Here is a 14,715-nt window from a genome sequence, read left to right as displayed (position 1 = left end):
AAAAAATTTTAGATCTAGATTACATTGGAGGCTGTTTCTAATCCCACCCGCTTTATGTATTACTACTCCTACTCCTATTATTACTACTACTACTACTACTACTATTACTACTATTATTACTACTACTACTACTACTAAAGCTAAAAGCACATAGAAAAATGTAAGACAGTAAAACGTAAGCAGCAAGCAAATCGGCCAATCACAGTAGAAACTACCTGACGTTCTCTATTGCGATTAACTGATTCGCTTACTATTTACCTTAACGTCTTACGTTTTTGTATGTGCCATGAGCTTAAGCTTTAAGCCTTAAGCAAATCGATCAATCACAGTCGAATGTAAGAAGAATAGTCGGTTATGATTGACCAATTTCTTACAGCTTAAGACTTAAAATTAAGTTGTTAAGCGTTTCACGCCTTAAAATCTTATTGTAGATGCCATTCAAAATATAAGAATCGACTATAAATACCGCCCTTAAGTCATAAGAAATTGACTAGTCGCAGTTAAATGTAAGAAGAATAATCAACTACGATTGGTCAATTTCTTACGAGTTAAGACTTAAGCTTTTTATTAGTAATAGCTGGTTGTAGAAAGCCCATTACAGAAAGTATGCGGTGGTCTTTAGTAAATCAACATTTCCTACTACTACGTTATTACCTTACGTTCTCTACTGTGATTGGCTGATTCACTTACTGCTTACGTCTTACTTCTTTAGGGTCTAAGCACAAGAATTGTCGCAACAAATATTTAAGCGTCGTCTACAATGAACAGTAGCAGTAGAAGCTGTAGACACGTCGAGAATAAGCTAGCTGGTTTTCCGGCCCACCCAGAAATGGTTGATTGATCAACGTCAAATCGATACTGATTCAATGTTGCTCGATTACATTCCCAGCTACAAGATTAATCGATTAATATCGAATTAACATTGATCGATATTGAAATAACATCGATTTGACGTTGATCGATCAATCATTTCTGATTGGGCCGGAAAACCAACTTACTCCCGACGTGTCTACAGCCTCTACTGCTACTGTTCATTGTAGTCGACGCTTTAGACTTAAATTGTAGATATAAGCAACGCACAAGTTTGGGCGTATGACGTGCGACTTATTGCCGTACGTGTCTTCAAGAGCTTGTGCATTGCTTATATATCTGTAACTTAAGTCTAAGTAAATGTTACGACAATTCTTGTGCTCAGATCCTAAGTTTTTTGTGTGTCATAACCCTTAGACTGATGACAAAGAATAAGATATAAGCGCTTACTATTATAAACATGAGTAATCCTGAAAAAAATTTTGATATTATCTCACAATATTTTTAAGAATTTGACTTATTTTAAATTTATAAAGATTTCTGAAAAAGTACCTTAAACTTTCACAAACTTACAATTTTTTTTTAGAAATTATAGAATAAGAAATCTTATACAAAATTTAGATACAAAATAAAGAAAAAGTGCCGGACTAGTGAAATATTACGAAGCCTTTTTGAGAAAAATGTTTTGTTTTCGAAATATTTCATTGATTCGAGACTATTTCCTCACCCTGTATATGAAAAATTCTAAAAAAGATTTAAACTTCCTCAGTACTTTTCCAACGGAGGAAGTCTAAATCTTTTTAAAAATTTTTCCAATTAATCTGTATCAAAAGTCTGAAAATTTTTCTAAAAGTTATAAAATTGTTCAAAAATTCTGAAAAATTCTGAAATTTACACAAAAATTTTGAAAAATTATACGAAAAATTCTTTAAAAAATCTTTACCAGAGACAGAAAGAAGTTGTAAAAGATTGTTGTATGGATGCGATTACGTATGTTTTCCTCTGGCTACGTCCACGTCTATGACAAACATAAGCGCTTAGTTCTTGTTCTCTACCATCAGCCTTACTGATATCTTTCTATATGTCCAGGGATTTTAAAATAAACAAACTATGATTGACATAGGTAAACTGTTCATTTTTTGTATACTTACAGAAATGAGTGTGTCAACAGAATGAAATAGGTAAGCATACTATCTTGGGTACAATTTTTTCTCGAAAACACGATTAATCAAGAAAAAGGGTAGTTTATTCCACATCTCTCATCACGAATCACTTCCCGAATCACATCTTTCGCTAATTATAACGTGATTTGCTGAACGTCCTGTAGATAGGAGAATAAGTTATTTAGTTTTGAGATGAAAATCGCTTTTCGTTACCTGATTGTATCGATCAGGCTGACCAAAAATGAAACAATTACAATTCAAATGAATTTTTCTTTTCGTTATTTCGCTTTTAAAAAAAGGAAGTGTCCACTTATTTAAGGCTCCTGCAATCTACTCACTGCATCCATCTTAAATTGTGACGTTAAAAGCGAGGAAAATACATAAAGAAAATTGCAAACTATATTAAAATCTTGCAAACTATATTAAAATATATTTTTAATAAAATAACATGTGCGCAGTTAATACAGTAGATTTGTAAAATATACCGAAAATTTCTTTTATATTTTGATAATCAATAAATACTTAATCATATATTTAAAATTAAATTATACCTAACCAGAAAAGGAGACAAGTTAAATATAATTTTATTCTATTCTGAAATAAAAGGAAAGTTTCCGACATATTTTACAAAATATATACAAATATACTGTGTCAAATGCAAATATTGTTCTATTAAAAAATATTTCTATTTTAATATATTTGCAAAAGAATTTTTATTATGTGTTTTACTATTTTCTCGTTTCTGATATCATCAATCTGAAGGGCGGTGATAACTGATCAGGAACCTTAAGAATCGGCAAGAGACGTGGTGGAAACATGTGCTGAGACAAATTTCTGTTCAATCAAATTACGACTAAAATATTGAAAAAATCGCATTTTAATTGCAATATTCGAAATTAAAATAATCAAACATATTAAGAATTTTAAGCACGACCGTATATGTGAATACATCAAATACGATAAAGAAAGCCAAGATCGGTCAAATTTTGAATGTTACAAATAATACATTATATATTCTTTTATTAAATCGTATCTGGAATAAATTGACTTAATGAAAGAATATATAATATATTATTTGTGTATCTTTGCTTTCTTTATCGTGTTTAAAATAATCATCCGCAATCAGTTACAGAACAGTTTTTTTTAATGCACTACTTCTAGGAGATAAAATATCAGCATAAATAATAAAACATCTATCTTTGAACCGTGAATAAAGAACAGATAATCACATTTATTATAATTATTTAAGAGCCAAACTGCAAAATTTGGCTCTGTACTTACGTATTCGCGAATAAAGCGCACATAAGTTGTCTCGTCACTTCTTAGAGACCCTATAACAAAATCTGGCTACGAGTGATTTTGTCAAGATCCTGCGAGAGTGAAAGGAACATATACTTTTTCCTTGTATATATACTATCTCATTTTAACCCTTAATATAAACAATTTACTGGTCTTTTAATACACACGATGGATTCATATTCTAGATTAATTGTCATCACTTTTATAAATATACAAAAATTATTAAATAATTTTTACACATACTTAACATCTTTAGAAAGTAGATACTTATAAAATTGTATATTAAAAAAAATTATATGTAAATATTATAACAGATAATTAATCACAGGCAACAAAATAAAAGAAATGCACTTTATCATATAAACTTTGAAACAAAAGTGATTTTAAAAAATATATATTTATACCATAAAATTGACATCTCAAACTACAGAAAGAAAAAAGTTTAAGTATCAATTACCAAATCTGACGTTTTTTAATATGCATAAACGCGGGTGTAAATTGAGAGTATATTACATTAAACAATGCAGTGTTTATCATTGATGCTGCATTACAAAACTTACAACTAATTAAAAAAAATTTTTTAATATTATTTATAATATTCAACGTAAATACGATAGCAATGTTCGACATGTTAGCACAACATTTTCATCTAATTTCTAATAAGTTTTTAATAATTTAATTTCTCAACTAGAGAAAAAGTGTTTACTCTACATATGATGGGTTTTTTGTGATCCAAGATGAACTTTTGAGATGGCCTCAAAAAATATGCATAAACGAAAGCTGGCAACGACCTTTTTTCGTATTTGCCATTGTAGTGTAGCCATTTCTGCCGTGATGCGACACGAATTATTATATAGCAACAAAGCCGCATTCAAAAAGTTAATAAAAAATAAATCTTAAATAGTTGAATTCGTGAAGAAACATATGTACCAAGACCGCAAATATTTATCGCATAATATTAAAATTTAAGTAAATAAATAAATCTTGATTTTATAAATTTTCTCAACAATTGAAGAAGCCTAGTAGATATGGCAACATCGCACTTTCAATGACAACAAGGTTACCTTTCGCATACATTTGAAAATGTTTAGCAATAATTTTAACATCGAAAAGATTTTAATGTCTCGTTTATCGTCAGCAAATTATGCCATTCTTGATGTTTCTTGAACAAACTTTGCGCTTTTCTTTATTTGTTAATATCTTGTTCTTAATATATTTCCTTATATCGCAATTGTGCCGACATTTTTTACTTTTATATAAATATTTTCACTAACAGCCATGCTTGTGCCCGTACTCGCCTGTTCATAGAAATGCGACATTGACACGCTCTGATTTCTTTTATGTACTATATGACACGTAGGTTTCTTTCTTTTTCTTTAAATTATATTATTTCACTACAATTTAATATTGTAAGTGTATAAAATGCTTTGTTTAACACATTTTTTAATTTTACATAACGATATATATGGTTTAAATTTAGAGTTTGAATATTTTGTAATTTAACTACAAATGTCATAAAAAAAATAAAAAGAAAAATTTCTTAAAACCGACTTCTTACCTCCAACATCTTGGAAACAAAGTATATAATAGTTATTTCTTTATATCTTCAACTTTATACAATGTGTGCACTAATGTTTTCATGATTATTTAAAAAATTCCAGGCAGTTTATTTTTACATAAATCCGACACGTGGAATGGGCCATATACATATATCTTTCTCTCTCGTAGAATTTAAAAAAAAATTGCTCGTAAACAAATTTCGTTAATAAGGTTTCTATCGACCCACAAGTTATACATCATTTATAAGTTTTTATCGAATGATCAGATTAGATCAAGATTTAGATCACAATTCTGTATAGTGTGTCTGTTTCTTAAAATGTAGATTAACTTTAATTTCAATTTATTTTACTCTTTATTCTATTCTAATTCTAAAAACTAGAAAAAGATAATAAGGGAGTTAAACTAAAATTAAGATTACTCTATTGAGTTGAAACAAAAATTCGTAGTATTACTTCATTTGTACGTCTACAAGTTTTTAAAAAAATATGGTAATTATAAAATTCGATACAGCAAAGTTTCAGATTTAAGAATCTGTGTTTTTTTAATTGCAGAATCGAAGTAAAAATGCTTCTTTCTTAATTCGCGATAACTCAGTAACAAAAAATTTTTAGGAATATTTTTTAAAAGCAATTTGTAACAATAACTTCAAACTTTCATGTTAGAAAATTTTTGCAAGTTTTTTGGCACGTGACAAGTTAAGTGGAAAAAAATTTTCCCATTTTATCTTAGCTAGTTTTCTATATGTAAAAATCACCAAACTCGCAGAAACTCAAAAGCTACAGTAACCTTTCAAAAACAAAGATTTTAAGCTTTAAAATCCTTTTCTGTTTATTTTAATTTCATTCATATTTAACAAAACTACAGCTGTTTGAACTTTAAAATTAGCGCTGCAAACTTTTATTTCAACCATAATTGATAAAAACGAGTCTATAGAGCGACAATAAAAACTAGATTCGCGCGCGCGCGTATAAGGATTAATTAAATGCAAAGATTACAAAGGTGTGCTTATTGATTTCCTGTCATTTCCTGTTTCACATTAACTCCTATAACACACGCAACCAGCGAGTGAGTATCTTCTTTACTGTAAATTTTCCTCTATCAATTAGAGTTTTCGCGACAAATATTCGTTTTATAAAAATATTGAGGAGTGTTATTTAAGGCACATTTTTTATGAATTTTTAATGTTATATTTTTTTGTACAATTAAATTCCGAATTAAAATTCGATATGACTCTTGAAATTAATCCTTTAATAATAATGTTAATTAAGAATAGTGGTTAACTAATACTTCTTAATTTCTCGTATAATAAAGAATAACAGTATTGTTTTAGAAGATTATGATTTAAATTTTATTTATAATTTTATATTAAGACTTAACCCTCCGGAGCTGATGCCAAAATTTGTAACAGTTACTGACGCTGGCTCTGTAAAGGGTTACGCACAATCAAAGAAATAAGGAACAGAGAACAAAAATTTCAACCTATCTAAAACCATGTACCTACTGTGGAATATACAGTTTCTGATAAGATGGAAATTCTTGTTCTCTGTTTCCTGTTCCTTATTCCTTTGATTGTGCGCAGCCCTAAGCTCATTTAATCTGTTAATCAAAAGGAACACGAAGACATTGGAAGGACATGTTACTCACCTAAACGATCTCGACCACTAAAGCGCAGTTCTACCAATGTAAAATCAACTTTAATCTCGGTTCAACTTACTCTTTATCTTATTTTCTATGTTTAACTTATTTTCTATATTATCTTATTTTCTATATTTTCTAATTCTAAGAATTAGAAAAAGATAAAAAGCAAGTTAAACCGAGATTAAAGTTAATCTTACATTAGTGAAATCGAACTAATACCCATTTTCATCAATGTAGATTAATTTTAATCTCGGTTTAACTTACTCTTCGTCTTTTTCTAATCTTTAGAACTAGAAAAAGACAAAGAGTAAGTTGAACCGAGATTAAAGTTAATCTGCGTTGGTGGAAACGGGCCTAAAAGCTCATTTCTACTAATGTAGATTAATTTTATACTCTCGGATTAATTTATTCTTTATCTTTTTCTAATTCTTAGAAGATAAAAAGTAAATTAAACTGAGATTAAAGTTAAGGCCGCAGCACACACTCTTGCACAACGCATAATGCATAGGGCATAAAGGAATCAACCAATCAAAATTCTTCTTTTCCATGAAATGGAAGGAAAGGAAAGATTCTGATTAGTTGATTCGCTTATGCATTATGCATTATGCGTTATGCAAGAGTGTGTGCTGCGACCTTTAATCTATATTGGTAAAATATGGCTGATAAATCGAGTTGAAAATAAGTTAGTTAAACTACATAACCTTGAGAGAAACAATGCATGCACATTGCACATAAAATAGACGAAATGATTGCATATAAAATAAACGAAACCATGGGTTGCATACAATTTCAATCTTATTATAGAGGCTTAATTTCAAGAACCAAAATAATATAACTCGTATAAAAACGAATGAAAAAATACATTTTATTAAGAATAATCCAAAACTGCAAATGTAACATAAAAATTTAATTGTTTGACATTTTTGACAAAGAGATTTATAATTAAATGGATCCAATAGACCCACTCTAGAAGATTAATAAGGTAATAAAGTTATTCTGAAGTTTTACATTTACAAGAATATATAATATTAAAAATCAGGTAGATAATATCATTATCATGTATGTATGTGATTACTACTTGTCTCCACATTTTTGTTAGAGAAATATTAAAACAGAGAAGATATCCCATATAGGGTTTTATAATCGGCTCAATACTGGGTCAGTACTAACTGCCATACTTCAGGTAGTAGCACAGTATTGACAAACTACTGGCCCAGTACTGACTAAATACTCAATGATAACTTGGGCTTAGAATTGGCAGATGATACTGACCCAGTCATTTTAGCCAATCATTTGCCAGTGAAGACTTAGTACTGGCTGACAGAACTTTAACCGTCATTTGTCAGCCAGTCATTTGCCAGTGATGGCCCTGTACTGATTGACAGAATCTTTACCATCAGTTGACAGTCGTAGCGTTGGCTAAGCGTTGGTTTCGTTGTAACTGCTGGTGACCTGCTGGCGACCCTATATGGGATATAACAGGAATTATGATCAATGCGATCTTATATATTCAAGATCGTCTTAAATATGATTTTGTATGATTTCATTAATTAAATGGAATCTTAAAACTGTCCATGACTAGATTTAAGACGGCCTTGAATATAAGATTGAATTCTAAGTCATCTAGGATGATAAATCTGATCTTATATTTAAGATTGGATTCTAAGAGCTCTAGGGCAATATTCATAGTCCAATCTTAAGCTTTGTATCCACGATTGCTCCAAGATCTTAGACAAAGAAAAAATTAATCAATCGCACTGGTCAAATGGCCGAATTGTTCAAATTTGATTCTTTTTCCGTTCGAGATCTCGAAGCGATTTCTAATATTGTGGATATAAGGCTTTATATTCAAGAATGTCTTAAGTCAGGTCATAAGTAGTCTTAAGACTCTAAATAATCAATGCCGTGCAGTATCTCGAGATCATACAAAGGTGTGCTTATTGATTTCCTATGTCGCATTAATTTCTACAAAGTGATATAGGCAACGAAGAGCTATTTCATTTATGTGTTTATACCATACGACAAATGTGTGCAAGACAGAGAGGTCCTGATCTCTCTATTCCTATAACCGCCAATCAACAGTCATAAAAAATTTATCGTATAACAAAAACGTACAAATGAAACAGCAATAAGGTCACAGAGTATCTTCTTTGCTACAAATCTATAGCGAAATCGATTAATTTTCGATTTAGTTCGCAACAAATATTTTCTTTACGAAAATATCTAAAAATGTTATTTAATGCATATTATTTTATAAATATTTAATATTACAACTTTGTACAATTAGATGAAGGCTAAATTTGGCAAACATTAGCTCTGTCCTGGTACTATAAAAATTGCTATATACAAAGACATCCTCAAAGGCAACTTGGAACAAGTACCGATTAACTTAATCAGTAATTAATTCAATTAACAGATTTGTTTACTGCAAAAGTTCTAACTATATGATTTGTTATCTTCAATCTAATCTTTCTTTTCATATAAAATTTTCCTTAAGAAAGGAAAATAAAATTGCAAAATCATAAAACTATCTTTTTATATTACTTTTTCTCACCATTAGACGAATATATGCATATAATCTTTTCTTATTGTTTTTCTCATATCATGGCTATATTTTGATGTTTTTTAATAAAGAATAGGCTTGTTAATAAACTTTAGTGAATTTTAAATAAACTTTTAGTCATAGCTTTTATTTTAATCATAGCTTGAAAAAAGTTAGTTTTTACAACTTCGATTTAATCTTCGATAAAACTGTTTTGAAAACAAACGATCAAATCATAATTTATTCATTCTTGATTGATCGATAAGTTAATGGCTGTTTGGTCGAAGCCACCCTAAAGGGTCTCTTTCTAACCTTTGGATACGTACTACGGAATCCTTCAAAATGGATTCAGACCGAAATTATTCAATTTCCTAGATTTCTATTGTTTTCTAGGAAAAGCGGAAATAATTTTGATCAGAATCCATTTCATTCCAACTTGTTCCACAAAGAGGTTAAACAAATCGATAATATACTCGTAAAAGTGCCAATATTGCCAATAGCACTTTAAACAATCGGAACTTTTCTCTCTTCCTCTTCAGGGGTCCTGTAACTTTTTCCCTACTGCAAAAATATGAAAAATGAACATTTTTTTTGTGTGTATACGTGCATATATACATACATAAATATGTTTACTTTTCACATTTCCACTCTAGAAAAAGTTATTACATGATCGATACTCCGGCAACTGTATTCATTTCTTATGTTGGTAATCGTGATAATAACCATCAATTACCATAAACGAAGTTGATAATAAAAAAAAGCTTAATATGCATTTCTGCGAATATAAATTAACTTTAATTTAACTTACTTTATACCTTTTTCAAGTTGTAAGAAATGAGAAAAGATAGAAAATAAATCGATTAAAGTTAATCGATATTAGTAAAAATGGACATAAATAGAGAAGTACATAACAAGCATCTTGATCAACAAAGTATCCAATGCGTACAATCCGTTAAAAAATACGATAACATCAACACGAGATATTTCATCGGTCAAAAGGTTTATGTTTTTTCTCTTCGGGCAACTTCGTATATATAATAACCCGTCCAGGGTGCACCAGTGCGGAGTAACGCAAATAACCCAAATTAACCAAGAGTTCTATCGAGACTGTAATCTGAAATGATACGGTTCGATTCGCCGACCAGGAAGAGATCGGAAAACTGTTTCAGGACATCCTGTATGAGAACGCGTGGGACGTCACGCCGCCATGGACGACGACGACCTGCATTCGTATGCCCGTATGTGATCCGCGTATTCCGCAATGTGCGAGAGAATAATGAAATATATTCATATTACTCACAATTGATGCAAATCCAAAACAGGCCCTCGTTAACGAATGCGAATGCGGCACCACGCAACACTCCTATACCACGCTCATGCTGGACCGAATTCACACGAAAAACATTGCAAACGCTTCACGTTGTATTACATGTTATACCGACTGGTACGCTGTACGGTATACGAATGGACACGAATGGATCAGCGAAGCGGTCTGAACTCTGAAGCCCGTCCGTCCGTCCGTCCGTCGTCAATCCAACTTATCCAACAACCAGAGAGAAATGAGAAACTTGAAAGCGGCCGGTTTTCCCCCCCCCCCCCACTCCCAGCCTTGTACACTAGCGACACCAATATCTATTTTATGAAATAAATGTGAACTACGTGTAACATTTTCGACACTGTTGATAAAATCGTAGTCGAAAATGTGTCCAAGCTAATAACGGGTGCTTTCCATATGGGCTGCGGTCCACTTAGCGCTTCAAACGCTACAGAGCATTTGTAGCACTGATATGACTGGTCCATTTGATGCTTCGGAACGCTCCCAGCAACTCTGATTACGTCGTCAATACGTCATCGTTTTTGCTCCCACTTCGCTCCAACTGTCTCACCTCGGGAGGTGGGTTGGCTGGATCGTTCACGTAGCAATTGTAGCATTCGAAATAGTAATGGATCAATCGGAGCGTAGCGTTCAGAACATTTGGAAGAAGCAAGTGGATCGCAGCCAACATCAATGTTATGAAACTGGCCAATCATGGTTGCAGTCCACTTGCTTCTTCCAAATGTTCTGAACGCTACGCTCCAAACGCTATGCTCCGATTGGTCCATTACTATTTCGAATGCTACAATTGCTACGTGAACGCTCCAGCCAATCTACCTCCCGAGGTGAGGCAGTTGGAGCGAAGTGGGAGCAAAAACGATGACGTATTGATAACGTAATCAGAGTTGCAGGGAGCGTTCCGAAGCATCAAATGGACCAGTCATATCAGTGCTACAAATGCTCTGTAGCGTTTGAAGCGCTAAGTGGATCGCAGCCCATAGGCCTGGGGCTCTATTCTTGAAAAGAAACGTATACGAAAGTCTAGGGAAATGCTACAGTATACGTTACGTATACTATAGTATTTCCCTATACTTTCGTATACGTTTCTTTTCAAGAATAGAGCCCCTGTTCTTTTTGGCTGAACTTTTGCACCAGCTCATCTTTCTTCTTCTTTTTTCCTCTTGAAGAGAAAAAGAAGAAAGATGAGCTGGTGCAAAAGTTCAGCTAAAAAGGGGGTGATCCCGATTGATCACGGCTCGATTCGACACCACCAATCACAGCGACCAGGTGCCTAGGAGTTTTGTAGTCTCAAGCGCTGTGAGTGGCTCGTGTCCAATTGAGCCGTGTCCAACTGGGTGCCACCCGCTAAAAAGAATAGGCCTCATAGTTATTCCTCTGAAGAATGGAATGACTGTGATTGGCCAGTTTCATAACATCGATGTTACCTTCTATAATAAGCCGCAAGTTAAAAGTTCTAAGCGATCTTAAGTCATAATCGGTGAAGTTGGCCAATAGCCAGCTTGAACAACTTTGTTAAGACTGGTTAAGACTTCTGACGTTCCGACTTGCGACTTATTGTAGAAGGCCTATTATAATTTCGCCTTCGGCGTAAAGCGTGCCGTGTAAACGTAGTACTTTTCAGGTTTCTCTCTGCTTAGGCGCATTCAGCGGATTCAACAGTTGAGTGAGCGCTCGCTGTTATTGGTGTATTCTTTTAGATCATTCAATCAGTATTTGAGATCTAAAAGAATACATCAACAGTAGCGAGCGCTCACTCAACTGTTGAGTGTCTGCTGAACGAAACTATTCTTACATCATAGGTCTGATTTTTGTGGCTGAACTAGTGTACACTTTTGGAACTTAAAGTGAGATAGATATACGTTCGATATTTGTTCAAAGCGAGAAAGAGAGTTCCGGAACAGTCTAGTGCAGGAACAGAAAACAGACCACATGACTGAGACCATCATGGCTCCAGTCCATCATTCCAGTTGCTCCAGTCTGACTACGCCAGTAGGTTAGGTCGAAAGTTGTGACCGTGTCCAAGAGACAGGCTCGCTCTTTCTCTCTCGCATTCAAAATCGTGAAATCATGCTCGATCTTTTTACAATATTCAGCAAGGGTGGCATAGTGCTCTGGTGCTTCCAGAGCACATCTCAGATTTTCGCGCCCAGCGTCAATGCCTTGATAAGAAGTGTTATATTGCAAGTGAGTCGCAAAAATATATTGACAGTCACACGTCTACGTCTGGCGACCTTTGACCCTAAATTGCGTGATGCATTTCCTCAATTTCCTTGCGTTAAATTTGCATTCGAGCCATTTAATTGATTCCTCGATAATAATTCCGTTTATTTAAAAAAGAATGCTGCAACTCCATAAATATTTATCCTTACATCTCCAAATTTTAATTTTTTTCTCAATTTATTATTTTCATGAATAGTTGTATTATCTAAAAAAAATTGAATATATAAAGCTTTGCTTAAAACTGTTTTAAGATGTTTAAATGTTTTTTTAATATGCGAATTAATTATACATAATGCTAAGAACGAGGTCGTTAGGTTAAATAAACCATATGGTTGGAAATCAAATTATCAAATCTAATTATATATCTTGTGAAATATTCCTTATCCTGTAAAATAAAATTAAAATTAAAAGATTGGATATTATAAAAAAAAACAAGTTTCCTATATTTTATATTTCTTTGAAAGTTTATTTGAATAATAATTCTTCTCAAAAATTAAATATCAGTATTGGTGGAATTGAAGCTTTTATATCTCTATATAGTATATACTCTTATATATGTATATATATATATATATATAATGTACATATATATATATATAATATATTATATATATATAATGTATACCTTTATATAAAATATTAAATAGAACTAAATTTTGAAGAATTAAATATTATACCAAATAAATGTTTTATTTCTGTTTTCCTTATATGTTATTAGAATTCTCTGTTTCAAGAAAATTTAAGAAATAAATTATAATTTATTATAAAAATTAATTTTTTTAGGAACGTACAGGGAATCACAGCTTTGAGCATGACTCCTTGCGACTACAATATAAACTCGACAATGAGTTTGAGCTGGTATTTGTAGTGGCATATCAGAAGATACTACAGTTATCTTACGTGGATAAATTCCTGAATGACATCCATCTAGAGTTTAGGGATTGCTTCAAGAATGAGCTTGAACACTCAAGCTGGTTCTACAACTTCGAGTTCGAACATGCTTATCGTACGGTGCTTGAACGAGCTGAACACTGGTCACGTTCACAGGCTAAGATACCGAAGCAAATGCGTACTTTTGACGAGAGTCAAAAGTCCAAAAAGACTGTCGCTAGCATGATTGAGAGGAAAAACGATAAAGACGATAAGAAACCAGGTATAGCCATAACTAACAGTATAACAATTACTTTATAATGCAATAACAGTGTACATAGCTTTATCTATATTTGAGACAAATAAGCTCGAATTTTAAAATTTAAATAATTTAAAAGAAAAGCGCAAAAAAAGAGTGAATTTTATTTGTAGTCATTCATAATATTCAGGTTTGCTGTGTAGGGGAAAATTCAGAAATTACGAAAATAAAATTTATGCAATAACAACATCCTAAGGAAAAAAGAAGTATAGTATAGTAGAATAAAAGTGTAGGAGTATCGCGTGCTTGTTTTATTTTTGCGGTATGAGACAGTAAGCAAATTTATGTAACATTTAGAATTATAAGCTATTCTTATTCACTAATTTTCTCCTTCCAATCTGGATAATACTAAAACAATAGGGATTTTCTTCTTCGCTTCTAGGTAAAAAGAAGAAAGCAAATAACTGTAATGGGGATTATCATAGTAAGTAAGCTTTAATATTTTATATTATAGTAGTTTACTAAATCCTTGCATGTTGGTGCAGTATTGCATATCTTAATATTGCATAATATGCACAATATTGCATGAATAAAATAATTAATTAACAAACGTAACTTTATTTCATTAAATTTTGTTTGGAATGTTTCTCTTTATTCAGTGATATTTGTATTAAATTAAATATATTTAAATCCTACAGCAAAAATTCAAGATGCTCCGAAACAAGAATTACCGAAACATCAAGTGGAACATAATGGAGAACTTGACGAAGAAACGCTGATCGCCAATCGTATGAAACTTGCTCAGAAAATGGCAGGACAAAAGAAGAAAGCTGACAAACAGTAAGCATATATAATATTACTTTCTTAATTATATTAATATTAGGATTAAATTATGTTAATATTAGAAAAAGAAATCTTCCAGATTTTTTTTAACTCTGAATTAAATATTTAATGTAGATATATTATTTTAATTCTATTTTTATAAAAAAATTTTTATTTTTATTATAGACTATATATA

The 14,715-nt window shown here is 31.8% G+C and overlaps 3 protein-coding genes across 4 annotated transcripts in view; 2 read left to right on the top strand and 1 right to left on the bottom strand.

Annotated features, from left to right (window-relative positions):
* Positions 1-10,388, bottom strand: part of LOC108770456 (uncharacterized) — a 36,381-nt gene extending 25,993 nt beyond the window's left edge. Inside the window, exons 1-2 of one of the 2 annotated variants that reach the window (XM_018522067.1) lie at positions 10,313-10,367; positions 7,865-7,934 (exon numbers count right to left, since the gene is read on the bottom strand). The gene's annotated coding sequence lies outside the window, so the exon portion shown is untranslated. Of the gene's footprint in view, positions 1-7,864; positions 7,935-10,312 lie in introns of both variants that reach the window. The other variant, XM_018522066.1, reaches the window with a different exon arrangement.
* On the top strand, positions 9,898-10,531 carry LOC108770401 (uncharacterized). Its single transcript, XM_018521973.1, has 3 exons — positions 9,898-10,011; positions 10,158-10,250; positions 10,335-10,531. Exons 1-3 carry the CDS (start codon positions 9,898-9,900, stop codon positions 10,506-10,508), a joined length of 381 nt encoding a protein of 126 aa, XP_018377475.1. The 3' UTR covers positions 10,509-10,531.
* Positions 10,532-12,292: 1,761 nt separating this feature from the next.
* Positions 12,293-14,715, top strand: part of SrpRalpha (signal recognition particle receptor alpha) — a 5,302-nt gene continuing 2,879 nt past the window's right edge. The window contains exons 1-4 of the mRNA XM_018521972.1: positions 12,293-12,532; positions 13,352-13,721; positions 14,140-14,181; positions 14,396-14,537. Coding sequence (XP_018377474.1) covers positions 12,416-12,532; positions 13,352-13,721; positions 14,140-14,181; positions 14,396-14,537 — 671 coding nt within the window. The 5' untranslated portion in view covers positions 12,293-12,415. The remainder of the gene's footprint in view (positions 12,533-13,351; positions 13,722-14,139; positions 14,182-14,395; positions 14,538-14,715) is intronic.

This window comes from Trachymyrmex cornetzi, unplaced genomic scaffold, assembly GCF_001594075.2.
Source record: "Trachymyrmex cornetzi isolate Tcor2-1 unplaced genomic scaffold, Tcor1.1 scaffold127, whole genome shotgun sequence".
Taxonomy (NCBI): Eukaryota; Metazoa; Arthropoda; class Insecta; order Hymenoptera; family Formicidae; genus Trachymyrmex; species Trachymyrmex cornetzi.
This window is presented reverse-complemented; position numbering and strand designations above follow the sequence as displayed.